This window comes from Simochromis diagramma, unplaced genomic scaffold (genome assembly GCF_900408965.1).
Source record: "Simochromis diagramma unplaced genomic scaffold, fSimDia1.1 OVJJ01000026.1, whole genome shotgun sequence".
NCBI lineage: Eukaryota > Metazoa > Chordata > Actinopteri > Cichliformes > Cichlidae > Simochromis > Simochromis diagramma.
In genome coordinates this window covers 767,760-789,138 of record NW_024386985.1, presented here as the reverse complement: position 1 = coordinate 789,138, position 21,379 = coordinate 767,760, and the positions used below count along the sequence as shown (strand labels likewise).

Sequence of the window (21,379 nt, the reverse complement as noted above, 5' to 3'; positions counted from 1 at the left end):
AACAACAAAACCTTTCTCCGATTTTTGCACAAGACAGACGTTTGGGGATACATTACCTTTATTCTGGTATGAACTTCATAGATGTCTGGGATGCTGCCAAATATTGTCTTAATCTCCTCTTGAGCCAGGATAGGTCCACCCACCTGTCCCTCTTTTTCCAATGGATGCTTGAAAAGCTAAAGATTAAAATAAATATGGGAAATACTTTGTTATACACCATGAAGAACCAAGAATGAGTCACATGTCAAAAGATCAAAGACCAACATTTTAGATGAAATGACAATCCAGAGCAACGTGCCCAGAGATGGGGATATTTTCTGGATATTATTTTTCAATTGTCTTCTAATCATACATGAAGAAAATGGCTTGAAGCTTTAGTATTTTCAAGCTTTTATGCCATCATGTTGTGTCCAAGTTAATTCATGTAAATGTGAACATCACTTGTGAGAAAAGACAGAAAAGGTATAATACATTTTATCTTTATCCGTTTTCCCATCTCCAATCAACTGTGCCATTGTTGTTTCAGGTTGAAAAATGAAATCCAATTATCTATAAATACTAAAGAAAAAGAAACATGACCCAACAATGAAACATGCCGTAATAAACAGCACTACATCTTTTTTAGGCATGCATGAAATTCTGAATCTCTGGATAATGGAGTCAGTTTCTGCTGTGTTTTTCTTTGATAAAAATCACAGTGGAAGAGCCACAGAAGCAACCTGAAAGTAAGCAACATCAAAATGGAGGAAATCCAAAAAAGATAAAGAAAAGAAAAGGAGTAAAAGATTCTCAAGCGGAGACAGAGAGAGAAATGGTCAGGCAGGTCATTTTCTCCCTCACTGGTCAGCTGTCTGACTCTCTGCTGGGACCAACTGATAAGACAGGCCAAGTTGCAGCTTGCAAATACACACATATACACACACACACACAAACCTTTAATGATTATAGTTTAGCCTCAAACTGTCGCCAGGGGACAACACACAGGCCAACCTGAGGGGGAATATTAGAACTGTGCACACCATGTGAACACAGACACACACTTACCTGTAGGATGGTGCTTAAAATGTCTACATAGTTGCTTTCAGTTTGGTAGAGCTCCTTGGAGACCTGCCACCTGGCTGACTGCTTGGAAAGAACCGGAGTTGAACTCTTAGAAGGCTTCGAACTCTCTGGAGGAACAAAGAAGCCAGGCAGGAAGACATAAGGTTATAATGGTGCACTGAAGTACAGGCAGAGAGTGCCAGGTGTCCATTCACTATCATAGCTTGTTAACAACTATAACTGACTGAAAACAAAATTATTATTATTATTATAAATATTTTTTATGTACTGCAATTCTGTTGTGCGGGTTAATGGCACAATGTATGTAATGGAATAAAAAGTATGTAAATGCAAAAACACAGTTTATAGGTTTTTAATAGGTTTTGGTTTATTCATGTTGGTACAGAGAGTTAATAAATATTTTTATTTGACTTTAAAGAATTATTTCCTTTGACATGGCCTGGCTGACCTCATTGGTCTTTACAAGCCAGTGCTCTCAAAGTTAGAGAACATGCCGTTTGCCAAATCGAGAGTCAGACGTTCACACCAAACGTGTCTTACATTGCTCTGTGCCGACTGTGAAGACGACCTCCTTGAGAAATTTCTTGGCATTTTTCCTAAAACTGAGTTATCAGAAGCTGAACGTCCCAGAGCTAAGTGGTTATGTTTATGGCTGCCAATGGCTTTTTTTTCCCCATCTGACATCTGTTACATGTTCTGCTTTTATCTTATCCCCCCAAACACTTTAAGCCAAATTAAAGTGTTAAGCTATGCTCTTTAGATGAAGGTACTGCATTGAGTGGAAGTAAGGCTAGTATTTTCTAATATTTGGTGACTAGTCAGTTGCAGTGCTTAAGATTTTCATTTTGTATACAATGATACTTGTAATCTCTTCATTATGGGTTTTTATAGTTAAGCCATGCACAGTTACACTATCCACTGAGCTATCCAGAAATTAAACCTCGGCTTGTTTGAGAGTGACAAACTGGCGACTGGTGACTACTTCACATTTGTACTCCTTTACACTCAGCTGGCCTGGGAGTGATTGAGAACATAACTAAAAAAAACAGAAACAATTTGGTTGTGTTACAGATAAAAACCAACATTACCTACATTACCTACATTACCGTAAAAGCAGTTTGTCATCCATCAAACAATAACTTTGTAATAGCTCTTAATTAATACCAACCAGTATCCCCACTGTCCTGCTCAAAAGCCAAACCTCCATAAGTTCCCTGGTGCTGCTCTTCTTCTAGTTGTTGACAAGCATTTGTAGTCAGATGGGACCTTTTTCTCCTCTCCTCCCTGTCTGTCCTACTCCTTTCCCTGGTTTTCCTTCTTCCTATCCTAGTCTTGGTCACAAAACTTTCTCCTACTCTGTCTTCTGGAAATAAGAAGAGTTGTGTACAGTTTTCATCTGAAGAAAGACAAACTCAACTAAAGCACAACTACGGTGGGAAAAACAAACGCTGCCTGCAGGGATCCATTAATATTTAGCAAAATGTATATATGACATAATTGCTTAAGAGTTGCATAAAAGAGACTGTCATCCATTCTCCCATCAATACCTGCCAAAGCCTTGCCTATTGTCTCTGGAGTATTAGAGATGTCCAGCAGTGAACCAATAGACAACGAGTGCTCTGCTGACGGTCTTTTGCGCGGAGGGAAGGGAGAGATCTCTGTTTCTTTGGTGAGCTGAGCCAATGTGTCCTTCAGACGTCGACGCTTACGGTTACTGTTTGGGGTGGTGAGGGAAAGGAGGGACACTGCTTTCTTCATAGCTGGGCTGTCATTCTGAAGGAAAAAGAAAGCTCATGGTAAACACAAAGCAACCTATGTAAAAACTAAAGAATGAAAAGGTCATGAACATTTCTTGCAAATTATGAAATGAATGAGAAGTACAAAAAGGGCCAGTATGGATAATCTACACTTAATCTTATCCCTCATTTCTATGTTGCATGTGGAAAGGTACACTGAGATTTTACAGTTCGTCATGGACACTGTCTGGAAGTTGTCACAGTTTTTCGACACAACAGTCGCTTCCTCAATATTGTGAGGAAGTCCAAGATGAAGCACTGATTGTCAGGTAGGGCAGCCATGGTTTTTAAATGTTCAAATAATTATTTATTTATTTGTTTTACAGCTTCAGCTAGTTTTGTGATAATACTGTGTAATCTGGATCCAGCATAAAGCTTGAGAGTGATAGGAAACTCCATAATGAAGTGAAAGGGGTAAGAATTAATATGGCAAGACTTAAAAGAACAAATGGCAGTTTACCACTGGTCAGGAATATGCAAGCTAAAACCATCAAACTAACAAAAATTAAGTATTTAAACAGGAACAATGTAAACAAATAAAAGAGCTTAGAATTAAAAAACAAATAGGAGAACTGTTTCCAAATACTGGCTGTATGCTGTACTTGCACATCTAGAAAAAAAAAAATCCTCCTTGTACCGTTTGTTGTCTTACATAGATATAGCATATCTATTTTTTTGTGTACATAATTTTTGCTTTTACAGATTCGCAAATAATAATTTAATAATCATGTACTCACCTTCTCATAGAGGTACATGGATTCTCCAGCTCGAGCATCCATCTGAATACTTCCCCAGAACCACTGCGAGAAGAAACAACAGTTTTTATTGACCCGAGTTAGGACAAAGACAGAAAAAGATTAACAATGCTTAATATCGTACCCTTTCCTTTGAAAACCAATAAAACTGACAAAGTAAAGAAAATGATACCACTATATTGACTGTGTAGTTAACAATACAGGCAAACCAAGTTATGTAGGTGATTTAACCTTTTCATCCACTGGAAGAGGAACTCTATTTTTCACCCCCTCTCTGACAGCATCGGAAGGAAAAGGGGGGAAGCAGAGACAGTATTGACTGAGATTTAACCTTAACAGAATCCTGATCAGATAATTACTCTGTTTCAGAGCATTCATTATTTTGCTCTGGTGTCCCTGTCCCCTGCAACATAACCCCAGTGGACACTAATTATTCAGCTATGTCTGGACAGTCTTAGCCACTACCAATCAAACTTGTTTTTGTCTTGAAGTTGCACAGAAACATTACTGTGTGTATGAGATGCTGTTCTGAACTTTTAATGGCTTGTTGGGTGATGTTAAGCAGCTTTAGTAGTTGATCTCAAGAATAACAACAAAACATGGCAGCAAAGCAGAGAAAAAAAAACTTAAATGTGCAGTTTAGAGCAAACTGAAGGCAGAGTTTAATGACATATAGGGCTGACCAATGAGAAGTAGTAATAATAGAGTAATGACTACCTGTTACCTTGAGTAATAGCTTCTTCTGGGTCAGAACATCAGTACGTTAAAAAGCATCAAAGCTAGTGTGATCCCATCAGTAGGTAGTTTCTAGTCTATAATGTGTGTCATTCCATGATAATGTCAATAATTATCCAAGGCTATTTTAAGTAAAAATCAATGCCAAAGACAAGAAAATAAACATATAAAGGCCTACCTCTTGTTTGACCACAAATAGGTTCTTGGAGGGAGAAAATGGTAGCTCCTTTACCAGGTTTTCCTCCACAACCATGTGCGTACACCTTTCATTTCCAACCTCAAGGTACGTGCCACCTTTCATGAAGAAAAACCAGGAGATTATATAAATAAAATGCATACAACACTAAATCCTTATCACAGATTCATTCTGGAACATGAGACAATAACCTCGAAATTACAGTCAGGGTCAGAAAGACTCAGTCATATGGAGCCAGTCTGGGATTACAGACAAGAAACTGTAGAAAAACTGCACAAGTTCTCCACACGGCTTTAAACAAAAAACCTTCCTGTAGTAGAGGGTGCTCAAACTGATTTTAAATGTCTCTAGTGTACTTTGTATGAAGCTTTCATAGAATGTGGCACTGACCGTGTTTAAGAGTCCTCTCTTCCATGTTGGCCTTCTCTTCCTCAGAAAACCCCAAAAAACTGAGAACGCAGTCCTGAAACGGGGGCACTTTGAACTCAGTTCGAAACTCCTCGTCACCTGCATGGAAATTTCTTCACAAAAAATAAAATTAATAATGACTTTACTGTACTGAACAGTATGTGCAGTAAGTAACAGTAGTGTGCGATGCAATTAAACATAAAATAATTATCTAATGGCTGCTTAACTAACTGATATGCAAAGTATATAATAGGTGACATGAATCATGCATAACAATAAGTAAACAAGACAGTTTTACAATTATCCCCTCTGGGCACATAGCAAAGTAATAAACATCAGCTTGATGCCCTGACATGGCTTATTATCAGCCAATTTGAACTCTTGTCAGCACTGCCATCATGAAGACAGTGGTGGAACATGCTTGAAACAATTCAGAAACAACAAAGCTTGTTAGCTTGCACTGGTTTTATACCATTTCAGGATGGGAAAATCACATTTAGATTTTGCTTTATGGTGGGGGAGGGATACATATACAGTGGCCCCTTGCTATAACGCGGTTCACCTTTCGCGGCTTCGCTGATTTATTTTTGTGCAATTATGTATGATTTTTTTTTTTTTGTAACAGCGCATTGTGTTCTGCGTCCCGATTGGCTGTAGACCATTGTCAATCAATCTCATCCATGCCGTGTCTCCTGTAAAGTACAGAATGCGTTCAGCTTGTCAAATTTACATAAAGATCTTGACCAGGTCTCCCTTGAAAAAGAGGTTTTTAATCTCAATGGGATTTTCCTGGTTAAATAAAGGTTAATAAATAAAAAAAGATTCGATCACTAGCAGTGCGACTCTGAAGTGCTATGCTGTATGTTTGCAAGTTTTCTAACCAACCAAAGAAGATGCTAACCATCGCACAAAAAGTTGGACTTCTGGACATGCTAAAGGAAGGTAGAAGTTACCATATTTTTCGGACTATAAGGCACACCGGATTATTAGGCGCATTAAGCGAAACAAAACAGTCAGAAAAGTCAAACTTTACTTTACTACTTCCATACCATTGATTCACAAGGTTTTTAACTTTGTTTAAACAAGAGGGAAAAAGTGTGAAAATGTTCGTGCCTGTCTGAGAAAAGTGTATAAAGTGTGTAGTCAGGGGTTTTACAGCCTTCAAACATCTATAATGATCGTAAAAAATAAAGCTGGCTACTTCGCGGATCTCACCTATCACGGGTCATTTTTAGAACGTAACTCCCACGAGAAACGAGAGACCACTGTACATGTTTTTTAGTTCACAGGCTTTTGCAGTTTAATTAAATACCATGTTACTTTCTTAAATTCCTCCTGTTTACTTGATAAGCATTGTGAGCTGCCAATTAGAGTGAATCTTCAGAGCAGGAGGATGATGATTATTTTAGCCAGCTGCAGTCCAAAACAACAGAGTTTGAGTCCCAGCTCTAGGGCGAGATTCTCTTTGGGGAAGCAGCTACTAGAATTGGTGATGATCAGCACAATAGCAACCTGGCTAGCAGGCCAGCTGATCGTTGAAAGCCCAGAGAGGGTGGGCTGGCACTAGCTGGTTACCTGCTTTACCAAAGTACTGCATGTGTTGGAAGCACATGTCCTTTACATGGTATTCAACATTCAACTTACACATCATCTCTTCTTTCCCAGGCCTTAAGAATCCATGATGGAGTGAGGATGGGTGTCCCCATGCACACTGCCAGCTAAGGACAAAACACAGCAGAGGAGAACACAAATGGGTAATTGGTGAATAAGAAATGAGGCAGAAATGACAGAAATAACAAAAAGAAGGACATGACATTCATCTAGGCACAATTTTGCAACTAAAAGACCGTCAAATAGCTCTGCTGTCACTGATAACAGCATAACTACCTCTCCCATCTGTTTTCATTACTCCTGATCGCCCTGTCACTCAGAACCACAATACAAAACGCGACAGGTACAAACATTTTCTACTTCAGGCACAATACAAAAAAAGTGTCTGGGGTTGAAACAATTCAGTTTTTTTCTTTAAGTTAGCGTCACACTTTCAAATGGAAAACAGCCTTGACTGCCTCTCACAACAAGTTCACTGCATTTTGTCTTTTCTGCTAGAACAAAATGTACCCTTCACAATACTTTGGGAAAGAAAAGGGCAAAACAATGAAAAAATTAACTGAAAAGAGGAAATAACAGTGAAGGAAGAGAAAAGGAAGAAATGGATTAATAAGAAAATAATTGTGAGGATGACTAAAAGCAGAACAGCATCAAGCATCTGTTCATCCGAGCGGAAAAACGACAAGAATGACAAGTGTCAACCTATTCATCCGCCCACCCATCGATCTATTTATCCCCACGGAGGGCACAAAACAGAGAAAACTGCTGTTTAACTGGAATTAAATTACAACTTTCTGACAGACCCATCCATTAGGATTCAAGCTAGGTTGCAGGGGGGCATCACATCAGTCCTGCTCATTCTATTTATTCAAGCAGAGAGCAGTGTTTCACAGTCAAAAGAAGTGGTGTACAATGAAAAAGCCAGGAGGAAGAAATAAGTCACTCAAGTCTCTATATATATTTGCTTCAATTATTTTGGTATCTTGACTTCAGTTTCACATATAGCTCTGTTTTCAGTTGCAAAAAGGGGAGATTTTGTTCCCCATGTTTAGGGTAACATAATTATTCTATTTTTTTAATCCTTCTAGTTAATGCATCAAAACAATGACAATTTAGCAGAAAGTATAATAAGTTTGTTAGCTTTGCAAAAGCTGTAAATAATGTTCCTGTCTTCTAAACATGTATTCTAATGGAGTCAAGAACATGTGCGTAGGCTCCATCATTTCCATGCAAGCCTTGATGCGTTATTTTGAGCACCAGGGCAATGAGTCGCCAGCTCCCCAGTTTAAGGCTACTTAATGCAAATCAGGGGCATCCAGCAGAATGTGACGCCTCCGGTTACTCACAATAACCACTGAAGCTAGACACTGCAGAACTAAACTGAAGATCGATTCAGAAACTTCATGCCTTATTTCTGAGTTGTTGTTTTTTTATTTTGTAAGCAAATGATTCACTGTGTTTTCTTTGGTTTCAGAGTAGGGAAAATTTTGCCAGTTATGTCTCTTGATAGTATTTGGTGGTGGTTCACCTATCAAGTCTCCAAAAGCTAGAAAGTGAAGTGTTCCTTTGCAGAAAAAAAAGGCCCCTTTGGAAGTGCTGTGTCTCTTAACAGGTTTAAACAAAAGTAACAAAGAGTATATAATAGGTTAAGAAGTTTGTCAATTAATGCTCATCCCTTCAACACACTGCAATTAATATTGGATGCACAGAGAGTAAAAAGACAGGAGGGGAAAAGTATATACAAACCCTGTATTTCTCTCCATGAGTGGAGTATGCAACAAGATGAGTGACCTTTGTGCTAAAGTCTTTCCGTATGGTCCCACCCATGTGATGAACCAGATTCACCAAGTTTTTCTACAAAAACAAAGAAAAACCACAAGGTCAACACAAAAATTAATATCAAGGTGGGAAAGGCCAGAAGTTCTTTAATCTAATTTACACCGTATCAGATGAGAGCAGAAACTACTTTGGCCTCACACACCATGTGTAAAGTGTTGGATAGAAATTTAACTTTTATACTTAAAGAGGTTTTTGTTTTTTTGTCTGTTTATTAGCAGAACTACAAACAGATAGTGCCATGTATATGCTTCATGAACTCACCATTTCCTCTTTGTTCCTGAATCCAGTGAAACACAGAGACAGGTTTAACATGGTGGTGGAGTAGAGAGGTCGACATGAAAACTGAAGAGGCTACGAAAAAGAAACAGTAAAATTAAAGAGTGGAATTAATAACAAATTCGAATTTTAAGTTTTCCTTTAACAATATTTAAACATTATCTACAACACAAATTATGTCAGAGCATGCAGGATGCAATGGTTAAGTAAAAGTGACTACTAATTTCAGATAGCAGCCTGTTGTAACTGCACAATAGCTTAACACCATTTCCCTTGTCATCAGGTACACCTCGTTCATGCTCTGAATTGTAGTCATGCATGTGTGCGCTGTCTTCAACTGACAAATGCACTCCGTCTTGTTGATAGCAGCCACAGTCGGGGCATATCGTTCGACAACAGTATCCTGTGTGAAGTCTGTCAGACAGACGGCACAGCAGGGAGGAGCTGCTCCTGTTCATCATCCTGTTCTGAGTCACAATGCAATTTCTGCATCCTGCTTTTTTAAATCAAGTTTCATTTCAGGGCCATCTCCGTTGGATCCCCCCCACACAACAAACAGACAACATATTTCCCCGAGCGAGAATTTCAGAGTGAAGACGTAAATATCTGCTGAATTCCAGAAGCCATGTTTTAGATGAAGCTGAGGAGATGCTGTGTTTGAGTTATAGAGAAAATGAAGTGAACTGTTTCTTGATTGCATAATATTGTCAGCAAATCTACACGGACACTTTTTATGCCCCACAACCTTTGCATAAAATCAATCTGTTGTCAATCAAAGACTCACTTCATCCTTCGCAGCACAGTGCAGCACAACAGGAGGCCCAACAATGCGGTGTTCATGTTTGTAGAGGTAGTTGTATTCAGGAGAATCAAATTGTGTGAGAACAAACACCGTCTCAAACTCAGTGTTCTCTCCATCCCCAAACTCCTGGACGCTATCTGTCATTATGAATGGGGTGTTGATGTCCTGAATAGGAAGAACAACAAAATGGAGTTATAGATCAGTGTGTGGCAGACTGGTGAAGTCTAATGTGTAATTCAGAAGCACAAAAACACTACACATAGACTTGTTAGTTTTTAGGTCTGTTAGTGAGGTTTAATAACTTTAGTCCAAGTTAGCTGATCCAATGAACTGAAAAAATAACTATTTTTGTTTTTTGTTTCTTCAATAACTAAGAAATTTTGGTCTTTACAGCTAATCTTAGAAGAAATATTGGCACAACTGTAACACCAACCCTAGCCCTTACTGATATATGTTAACAGGTTGCTATGACGCTAAAATAATCAACTGGTCAATAGAAACACTCAGAGAATACAAAGTGTTTCTGGGAAATCTTGGATCCTGCCATTTATTTAGCAGCAGTAAAAAAAATTGCTCTGCTTAGACTCAATAAACACAACAAGGCCTATTAACTCCCATTCAATGGCACATTTACATGATCTTGTAGAGGTGAGGCTCTATAAAACATATGAGACATGCATTTGATGGTATGGCTAACTGATGTAAGCCGAAAGGTACAAAAACTCCAAAAATGTGTGCATTTTTGTTTTTTGGGGTTCGTTTGCTTGTTTTTGCCCCATCGACATTGGAGGAGAGAGCGAATTGAAATTGCAAGTTAACAGTTTGGCTTACTCATACATATTTACTCCATTGTTAAACCTGCCTGTTACAAACAAAAACAAAAAATCCAGTTGATGAAAAAATACTAAAGTCATACTTTCTTTCAAATGTTACTATATCTATCTATCTATATATCTATATACACATTAGGGGTGCAACGATACACAAAATTCACGGTTCGGTACTTTGGTGTCACGGTTCAATATTTTTTCGTTACAAAAAAAAAAAATGTTCATGCCTTTTTGATTTGTCATTTATTATAAATATATTATTATAAATATATATTTTAACTCAAAAGTACAGTTTTTAAATTTAATGTTGCTGAAACAAAGTAATAAAAAAATAAATCTATCTGATCAAGGAATCACTCATCTTTGGAAAAGAGAGTTTATTACAGAGAAATGGCTCTTTCCAAAATAAAAGCTATACTATATGCTTCTTCTGGGCTATATTCTCAGCAGCATATTAAACATATCAGGTCTCCATAAGGAGAATCATGTGCTAACGGCTGTCTAAATGACTCAGGTAAAGTTTGTAGCATGCGTGCTTGTTGTTTTTGTCTGCTTCCACTTGTCTTTGCACTAGGATGATGTCGGTGTAAATGTGCAGTCATATTTGTTGTGTTCCCACTAGTGCTGTCAGCGTAAATCTGAAATGACCTTAACGCCACAACACGGCAAATCTCCGTTAACGAGCTACCGCGGATCGCCCCGTGCGTGGGGCTGGACGGCCAACACGTTAACGAGCTAACTGCGTTAACGCACTAATTCCCACCAATGTAATTGAGCATTGCGTGGCACATCCGACATACTGTTTTACTTTTGTCCATGACGCGCTTACCTTCAGGGTCATACCTCACATGAAAACCAAAATAATTGAATGAGGGTGGGGGAGGTTCAATTTGCCATGTTGCAAGGAGAGCTTAACTTCTGTCTCGCTAGCTTGCCCTGCGCTCAGTGAATCTGCGTTCGACTACTCCGCCTATGCTGCACTGTCGAGCACAGATCCACTGAGCGCTCAACACAGACAGCATCGTCAGAAGGAAAGTTGATCAAATAAATTAAAAATTTTGTATTGTTCGATACATATGCGTACCGAACCGAAAGCACTGTATCGAACGGTTCAATATCGATACGAGTATCGTTGCACCCCTAATAAATAAATAATATAAAAAATATATATATATATATATATATATAAAAAATTTGTGCAAGTTACACACTTTCAGAAAGTTGAGTAGAGTACTGTTGATGGGAAAAGCAAATGAGTTTCCCTGAGCTTTAAGACTTCCCAGGTTAATGTAACTGCAGCCTGTCCTGACTCAAGCTCTATAAAGACAAGGCTGCAATCTATTCATTTCATTGAGAAAGAAAGCAAACTTGCATGTTTCTGAACTTTTCAAACCATGTCTTTAACAGAAGATGACACTCAAAACTCACAGCTTCTTGGGTACATTACTATTAATGCCCCTGCAGGGCATGGTCCACTTATTTTTCTGTGTGCAAACAGATTTTCATAGCACCATTTGCAACTCTAGCCTCTCCATTAACAGCAGGAAATTAACCATTTTCAAATGCCATTGAGGTAAATTGAAACCATTTGAAATGACTTCATATTATCTCTCAGCCAAGAAGCCGGAATTGACATTTGAGTGCAAATCTCTATTCCAGTTGCTGATCCAGATATCAACAATTACATCCCTTATTTTTAAATATTCACCCCACAAATCAATTCCACATCAGTGAGTTAGACATGCACCATGATTGAATGAGTACCCAGTGTGAATTAAGACTCATGCAGAACTTCCCCAAGTTCCCATCAAAGTGTCAGACAGTCACACAGATACGCAGACACTGTACTATACCATATTGACTATAGATTTTATCATCATTTTCTCCTCGGCACCCGCCTCGCCTTTTCTTATCTTTACCACAGGTACCTCCATTACTCTGATGGCCTGTAAAAATCAACCAGTAGGAAGTGGATGTCAAACACTGGCATTTAGATGAAGAGCATTTAAAAAAAAAAAAAAAAAAAAAAAAAAAAAAAAACAACATGAGAAGGACAGAAGGTTGAGACAGAAGACAAATACATACAAATTAACCCCACATGAGGAAAAACAGAGAGCAGGGCTGGGTTTATGGAAGCAGCAAGGAGCAAGTGAGGAAAAGACAGGGCGGAGTCTGTGTCCTTGCAAAGACAGTGGCTTCAAACAAATATCAGGCTCCAGAGGGGGTAGGCAGGGTGGAAGAAGAAACTTCAGTTAAAAATTAATATAAAGTTCAAAGCCCTATGGGAGGAGGAGAGAGGAGGAGGACAGAAACAGTAAAGACATTGTGGTGGTGGGGGCCTTGTTCTGTGGGATGACTGAGCAATGGCGGCGGGCGATCAGGCAGGCAATCGGGAGTGCTCTGATGGAGCTGTTGGCAGATGTCTTTGGATGTGGCTGCGCTACAGGATTGGCAGGGAGAAATAGATGATTTAAGAAAGGAGCTTTCAAAAGTGACAGGGCTCAGGAGACCAGGGAAGGAAGTCATTCTAGCAGCACTTAGTCTACAGCCACGCCTCCAAATCACCTTCATATGGTGCTACTCAAAGACTCTGCTATTTCAACTATGCAGCTTACTGAAGCAGACACAAACATGCCCTAGACACATAAATATTCCTATCTTCACATTTTAACGGGGTACAGCGTTTTGTTTATTCAACATATTTTTGTTTTGTTAAAAGGAATTTAAATACGACTCCAGGCTTTGCTTGGTTCGGCACACATGAAAAAAAATACAGAATATATAAATCCAACATGGACTAACTGCTCACAAATTATTATTTTTTTAAAATGAGTGCACACCCAGAGTTGTATATGAAAATGAATGGGTAAGCCAGGTATGTACTTGGAGCTTAAATAAACAGTACTGAGGGTCATGAAGGCAACTTTCTTTGTATCCAACATAACCTTGTCTAACTGGATTATGTTCACAGTTACCGTTTGAAATCAACTTGCAGCAACACATTTTCAGTGATTTTTTTTTTTAAAGTGTGCTCCAAGTGTAACAAAGATTCTTTCCTGAGGAAACAGTTTACAATTTAAACAAAGATCAGATTTCCATGGCAGAAGCTTAAGACATAACATGTAAATAACATTTTTTTAGTAGTAAAGTGAAACTGAGTGTTAAAAACAATGAAACCGTCCACTGCACCTACACTCAATGTTTTTCGTGTTTTTGACTTCACCAGCACCCCACGCCCCTCCAGACATATATCCTTTGTAGAGAAATCCACTGTTGCCCCCTTTCCTGTAGTCAGACTTTTTAACTAATTATTCTACAACTGCATAGTGTCATCAGGCAACACGCTGCTGGTTTTATGGAGGACAGCACGCAAGCAACTCTGCATAGGTCACATACACAGAATCCACAAAGAAAAGCCAACTATGATGAACTTGTATCAGAGTACACGCCTCTGGTAATGCGTTTAAAACCAATTAAAACCTATTCCCCAACTGCCTCTTTATCATTAATGATTCATTGCTTGCAAAAATGTCCTAAAATGAATCATGTTTTTTTTTTTTTAAACAAATGCAACAGTCAGTTAATATGACATTTAGCAATTGAGCATTCTATTGATTATTCCATTGATTAATTAGATAAAAAAAATACCTGTCTAATTAGTGAACAATAATAAACATTCAAAAGAGAAAATACACAGGGTTTTAGGTTTTTTTGTTTGTTTGTTTTTTAAATTAACTGGCCATTGGTTTCCATTTTAACACTTGCAAGGTTTTTAAGTTTACCTGTGTACAAAATCAGCTTTTTAGAGCTGAGGGGTAAAAACGTAAACCCTTTAATTACAATTATGAGCCACATTGAATTTTGTTTTTAAAGAAAACATTTTCTTAAATGCAAAAATATATAACCTCTAAGACAGTCCAAGGTCAAAATAAAATAAAATAAGACATACAAGCAACCTAAACTAAGGGTTAAAAAATGATTTTTATTTTTTTTTTTAAATTACCTTTACTCTGTCTTCTTAATAGATTTGGCTAGTGTTGATGTGAGTTTGTGTCTATAAGCCTTTAAAGGAGAATGTGATGGTTGCAGTGACTAAAACTGAGCATATCAGCATTTTGACATTTGCCCTGTGAAACAAGACATTAAACTGACATAGGGCTGTTCGATATAACGATATATATCGGATGACGATATAAAAACTATCTCTAAAAACGACTCTATTGTTTCATTTTACGCTATCGTTTGTTTCGTGGTGTCGCAAAATAAACTGTTTATGGCAATATTTTTTTCATCCTTTCGATGGTCACTGTAGTGGCTATATTAATTTCTTCTTTCTCTTATATTTAATATAACCACACTACTGACGGACAAGCGCCTGTTTTATGCGTTGTGGTTAGCAACAACGACGGTAACACCATCGCATGTCCGCTTGTTTATGTTTCACATAAACCTTTCACAATAAAGCTCAAGATCCTGTTGAGACTTTTCAAAATAAACGAAATCACATGAAAGAGCAGATTATTTACGGATGAGAATTTAAAAAAAAAAAAAAAAGAGCCGCCAGGTGCTAAAAAATAAAGCTTAGACTCAAATGTTAGAGCAGGCTTTTCCCCGCAGCACACAGTGTAATAAATGCTCACAAAGAAAACGGCGGCTGTTACAACTTATGTCTAAAAATGTATCGTTTCATGCATCGGTTAAAACACTCGACTCCAGGTACACTACGCGCAGCTGGAAACACTTCCCGCAAGTCGAGCTGCCCGAGATTCACATAATTTACAGAAAATGTTACATATTTGTGATTTATATCGTTATCTGAAAAATGTTATGAAATCCTTGAAATAAATATGGTCTAGTTCACCCACCTTTAGACTCACCCCTTTTTGTTCTGCTTACAGGTATTTCTGCCATGTAAAATTGCTTGGCTGCTGTCAGCCTTCAGCAAGCTGCCTAATTTAACTACAAACGGCAATGGATTGGAGCATTTACAAAGTTCACGTTACTTTATGTTAGAGTTTATTAAACAGTTGGTTTAATGAAGGATTTTACAGTAATTAATAGGGATGACAAAAACAAGCGCTATCGTTTGGGCACTAGAAAAACTCCACCGGAGTTACCGCCTCGTAACAGCTTTGCTTCTTTGCTCTTCGCTGTGTGTATACAGACCCTGGCTCCACATTAAATTATGACAACATTATGGACAAGGCTGCTTGATAAATCGTTTCAGCCCGAATAACAATATTACACTAGTTTTAAAATAGAAGACAAAAGACAACAAGTCATTCATTAATAGATAAAAGTGGTCAGAACACCCTCAGCTACAGTTACTTAGTACTGTAATGTATATTTACACAGTAAATATGCAGTATATGAACCAGTTAATGACATGCCATGTTTCTTGATTTGTGCATAATTACATAGAATAAATCTAATTAAACAGATGCATATAGTCTGGTGCCACAATTATTTGCATTTTCGAGACATCTATAGGACCCATCCATCATGTTCCAATTTGTGCTGTACCAGAAGACTTTCTAATCTAAGAAAGCTAATATTTGGATAAATTACAAGGCCATTCTGCCAAACATTTCAGCTAACACCACACATTGACAAAAGTCTAGAGGATTCAGTGTATTGGCCTGTGACCTACTTTTTTGTTTGTTTTTTTAAAAAACACAGAACAGTGATGTTGACCAGCTCAGATCATGGAGGTCTGCAACCTTAATAGATGCACAGTGGAAGTGTAAGGTTGACAGAGGAACGATGTACCTGCAGTGCTTTGGCCAGCTCTCTATTTCTGCCTGCTTCTCCCACCAGAACAACCCGTGTCTCCACTTTTGGCAGCATATCTGACAGAGATGAACAGAATAGAGCCAGAGTGAGCAACAGGAAAATGGAAAGGAGAATCAAGAACAACTGAACACACACACACATACACACAAAGCAGAATGTGGAACCATGTGATAGCGACTGATCAAGGCAGCAGGTTGTCTCTGGGGAGAAGAAAAGTTGTTGTTTTTGTCTTCTGTTCTCATTTTGAGTGACAGTCAAACAAGCCTAAAATGAACTCAGTTGCAGCTTATTATCAGTGTCTGATCCAAACACTGACAGTTACCTGTACCCAACCTCCAGCCATAAAAAAAAAAAAAAAAAAAAATCAACCAGGAAATCATTAATTATTATTATTATTTGCAAGTTTTCATTATTGCAGCTTTTCAAAAAAAGTCATATTTAACAGTCAAATAAATCCCTTTAGGAAAATTCAGGAGTCAGTAGGTAACTTGGAGGAAGAACAACCGGTTCTATTAAAACCAATACACTGGCTGGTGGATTGCTCACTGCAATCACCAGCATCAATATGGTGCCTAAGCCATTTATACTTGTGACTGGGGTACTTAAGTCACTACAGTTTCTCCTAAATTTCATGTGGTACTGGAAAGAAAAAAACTAAACAAAACATTGGAATAGAAATATTCTCCATTAGTGCCCAGATCTGCTTCTGTATCTAGAAATCTCTAGGCTCCCACACTGACATATCATAGTCACGCCTCAAGCATGTCCTTAGTATGCATACTGTTTGTGCCAAGTTATAGAAACTGGGTGATATGCCAAACACCAGAAGTAATGGAGCCACTTTCGGTGTTTGCTTTGATGTGAAAGGCTGACAGTGGTGAGTAAATTGTAATAAACGGAAAAATGTGAACAGATGAGCCACAAAAAATAAAATGAACTAAATAAATAAAAAACATAAGCACTTGCTCTCCTGAGGTAATGTTGAGGTTCCCTGGCAAATGTACTGAGTGGGCCAGGCCAAGTTTCGCTTATTTTCGCATAACCGTCGGGTGTGGTTTGGCACACAGATGCCTTATAAAGAAAATCAAAAACAGCTGTTGCTTTAGTGAGTAGTTTAGAGGAAAGATTTTCTGATTTCTTGAAAACTGTCTTTCCTCAAATTTTCAAAAACAGAAACAAAGATGTGAGGATAGGACAGGAGGATAGGAGGTTTAAGACTTAACAGAACTACCCTGTGTACACAGTAATAGTTGCACACAGTACCTGAGGCATTACACAACAGCTAAGGAGGTGTTCATTTAACATTAGTTATTTTAAACTGTGACTCGTGTAAATTAATTTTGAGTACTTAAAAGTAATTTTAATATTTTGCCCATGCATTTGTCATCAAGTAGGCTAAACTAAAGAGCAAAAAAACCCAACCTTTGACAGGATCAAAGTGCAGGTAATGGGAAAATCTTACCTACTCCATGGGAACTAAACAGTACAATTTTTTTTTCCAGTGATGTTGTATTTAAATGGGTACACTAGCTGAAACTAAAGTGACAACTGAGTGAAGTGAATGCATCAATAAATCCAAGATTAAGTCTCTAGGACTAGTGACTTTTGCCTTTGTTTTTCTACAGCATAATGTTAACTATAAGATTTCTTTGTTGTAACCAAAGACTTGATTTGGAGAAAAAACTGAAGATCACTTAGCTGCATTTTGACTTTGAGAGTCTGTTTTAGAAATTTAGGCAAGGAAGAAAAAAGAAAGTATGCACTGACCTTCCCCATCTTCACATCCCATGCCCAGAAATACATGATCCTTGGTGGTTTCAGCAATCCTGGAATCATAGACCGAAGAATCCACCAACAGACTCCGAGCTGTCCCTAAAGTCAATATGCTGCTGTCAGCCATGGCAGGAACCTAAGGAGGCACCAAACTTTCAGAAGTTACAGGGTAGAACAGAGGTACAGAGGGACAACACAACGAGGCAGAAAGGCTAGAGAAAAGAGGTATACCAACTATGAAAGTAAGAAGAAAGATGTCAACTGAAGAAGGTGGCACAACTTGTCACGATTTCAGACACTAGAAGTGCTTGTTAAGTTCAACTCTAGGCAATGCAACATATTTGGACAAAACTGGCTTAAAAGCTGTTAACAGTGAAACTTCTTCTTTATAAAACTTGTAAGCAATTAAGGAAATATTATTAAAAACGGAATCCAATGTTAGTGTTTATTGCAAGAGGACAAAAAGTATCGTAACAACAATCCCTTTCAAACCCACACCGTTAAACACATATTTTATAAAGAAGCTTCTTTTCTAGCTCTTGCGTTTAAATCTAAATTTAAACCCATGAGCTAGAAAAATAGCATAGTTCAAATTACTGCAGAATAAGCCTAACAACTCAAAGGAAGATGATATCCAAAAAAGGGCTAGCTCAATTAACGTTAGCTATTTACGCTACTAACGTTTAATATTTAACATGGCGCCTCTCAAAAAGTACAGTAATAAAAAGACAGACTTACCGACTGTTTTGATGCCTTCTAAAAAAAACTAGCTAATGAATCTCAACTGGCCGCTGAATCAGTAATATTTAACAAGCTTTCTAGCTGACCTAGCTAGCCACCAAGCTAGTAAGTCAACAACACAATTAAGAACTCGTCACAATTCCTCTTCGGTTCAAAACGCTCTTTAAAACAGCTGTAACATCGCTCCGTAAAATCACAGGTCTAGTATCAATGCATGTTGGTTTTTATAAATGACAATAGTCCAAAATGACTACTTCAGTTTGTTGACAGCTAACTACTCGACACTATTGCAGAGACGGTGTCAGTGTGCTGCTCCAGCTCAATTCAAAAAGCAAGGCAAACAACAGGACAGCGCGCTGATTGGGTAAGAGTGACAGGAAGCTGAACGCTTCCGTCCAGCGAGGCCCCTGATTGGTCCGCTCATTCAAATAACGATGCGCACAACAGCAGTATGCAGACAGTCTGCACTCTGCATACACCCAGTGATGTTACATTCAGGTTCCATGGGAAACTGAATTGCTTACAAAAAAGAAGGTTCAAAGTCTCTTTCTCTCTCGCTCTCTCTCCACATAGGTTGTGTTGGTTTTTAATTTAAGAAATAAACCTGAATCGTTGCTTCCAAAATATATTTTTTTTTAATTCTCTGCAGATCCTGATTATTTATTCCAGCATTTAAAAATAAAAATATTCCAAAGCAGTACATGGGACATGTGATACTGCTGACCTACAAATATTTGTTAAACAGTTTAAACATAACCCACTAATAATGACAACAAATTTTAATGTGAAATGCATTAATTTCATGTGTTCATGCATACCTACACAGCTGTTGGTTTCCTGTGCAGTCCTGAAAATGCTTTTGTTGTTGTTGCTGTTTTGTTTTGGGTTTTTTTGCTATGTTATTCTTAACATAGCAGAATGATCTAAAATAACACACCCTGTTGCATTTATGCTGGTGACTATAACCCATGGGTGTATCCTATATCAAAATCCAGCTCTGTAATAAAATATGTGTGAAATGTTTGTAATTCTCCTTTCACACTTTTGCTTGCTCTCCATTATGAGAGAGAGAAAAAGAAAAGCAATGCAAAAGTGTTCACACTGACAGTGAACTCTTCCCAGGCAAATACTAACCCCTATGCCTTAGGTTAGGCTCATACATATGCACACACAAATACACAAATCCATCCTCATAAGTGCACAGTCCAACATATTTATTTTATGCTTTATAAATAAGTATCATATGCAGCATGTCACACTTTTTAAGCTATTATTATTTTAAGAGCTAACTTGTTTTCATAATTATTCCAAGGTAATCCAAAGAACTCTCCTCTGGGACTGCCTTGGATGTGGGTTTGTGGGGTTTATATAGCCATACTCAAAATGGTGTGGATATTTGGTTAATCTTTGTGGGTCTCGACAACAGTACACAGACCACTGACAACCTGAAGGAACTATCTGGGTAATCTGACACTACTTCCTCTGGTTATAAAAGATACAAAAGAGCCATTAGCTAAGCAGAAAAAAGCAAAACTCATAGCAGTAATGATTCAGGAAACTCTTATAGGACCATTAGACAGGAAAGTGGATCATTCCATTGATAGAAATGATGTGGTTGTTGTGTTAGCACTTTCAAGTGTTCCCAGTGGCCTTTAAAAATATGATGGGGTTTTTTAGGATAATAAAATAAAATAAAATAATTAGTAAATCCTCAAGAAAGTAGCTGATACCTTTGTGTGCTACATGGTTCCAAATCTGCAACCCCATCCACTCTCATCTGATGACTCGGGACAACAGCAAATATTTTGGGGCTTAGGTACAGCCAGCGCATATCTTGACTAACGAATATACAAGTATAATTCATTGTCCACAGTCTAATGTTGATGAAAGTAAAGTTGAAGAAAACTGATGAAAAGCTAAATCATTGTCATGATAAATGATGGTTTTGAAATTGCATATTGGCCGGTCTTCTTCCTTTGCTCTACACACAGACTATTTGCCTGCGGGCACTCAAAGCCTGAAAATGTAATTTGTCAGTTATACTCAGACAGCAAACAGACCACAAATGGAAATGAAGAAAGGCTTTGGTTACAAAAATCGTGTCTCTTGTCTATGTATATAGTATCTGCATATGTATATGCAGACATACATGGTACCCAAAGAATGTTATATATCCCTTTCATTTTTCATTGAAGGGGACAACGCTCATTTCTCAGCAGAAAAATAACTTATTTATCTTTTGCCGGTGGCCTTCTTTTAAAAAACCTCCAATGAAATTAAATTGTTAACCTTTACATCCACATTGTTTTAAAACATATTGGGAGCAAAATATGCATTAACTGTCATTTGTGAGGATTTCCACTTTGGAATGAAATTATGCCGACTGCACTCCCAAATATACAGATCCAGACAGTCAAGGTTTTCTACATAAAAAACTAAGGACAAGCCTGTAGAACCCTATAGAACTAATATTGAGCTAATATTATATCCACACATACTAAAGGGTGCAAAGATACAGAGTTACATCCAAATCCTTTAACATATGAAATGAACATTTTTATGAAAAACAAAATCTAATTGATGAGTTAAATTTTCAGGGATTTCTTCAACGTGAGGAGAGGAACTCTAACCTGAACCACTACTGATTCATTATTGATAAGAGCACACTCACTAACAGCAAAAGACTTTGCAAATTTGCTTTGCTTTGCTTGGGTTTCCAGCCACAATATACTACTTAGCTGTTTTAGCATAACATTGGATTT

At 37.8% G+C, this 21,379-nt stretch overlaps 1 protein-coding gene across 5 annotated transcripts in view; it reads right to left on the bottom strand.

Annotated features, from left to right (window-relative positions):
* Window positions 1-18,992, bottom strand: part of ect2 (epithelial cell transforming 2) — a 37,182-nt gene extending 18,190 nt beyond the window's left edge. The window contains exons 1-15 of one of the 5 annotated variants that reach the window (XR_005697060.1): window positions 18,615-18,992; window positions 17,871-18,012; window positions 16,080-16,159; window positions 12,164-12,256; window positions 9,463-9,645; window positions 8,664-8,753; window positions 8,310-8,417; window positions 6,597-6,670; window positions 4,935-5,065; window positions 4,527-4,642; window positions 3,596-3,658; window positions 2,610-2,835; window positions 2,264-2,425; window positions 1,045-1,169; window positions 57-176 (exon numbers count right to left, since the gene is read on the bottom strand). Coding sequence is in view for 2 of the 5 variants with exons in the window: in XM_040040304.1 (XP_039896238.1) it covers window positions 57-176; window positions 1,045-1,169; window positions 2,264-2,425; window positions 2,610-2,835; window positions 3,596-3,658; window positions 4,527-4,642; window positions 4,935-5,065; window positions 6,597-6,670; window positions 8,310-8,417; window positions 8,664-8,753; window positions 9,463-9,645; window positions 12,164-12,256; window positions 16,080-16,159; window positions 17,871-18,003 (1,704 nt within the window). In the remaining 3 variants the exon portion in view is untranslated. The remainder of the gene's footprint in view (window positions 1-56; window positions 177-1,044; window positions 1,170-2,263; window positions 2,426-2,609; window positions 2,836-3,595; window positions 3,659-4,526; window positions 4,643-4,934; window positions 5,066-6,596; window positions 6,671-8,309; window positions 8,418-8,663; window positions 8,754-9,462; window positions 9,646-12,163; window positions 12,257-16,079; window positions 16,160-17,870; window positions 18,013-18,614) is intronic. The other 4 variants (XM_040040304.1, XR_005697061.1, XR_005697062.1 and 1 more) reach the window with 4 other exon arrangements.
* Window positions 18,993-21,379: the final 2,387 nt, after the last annotated feature.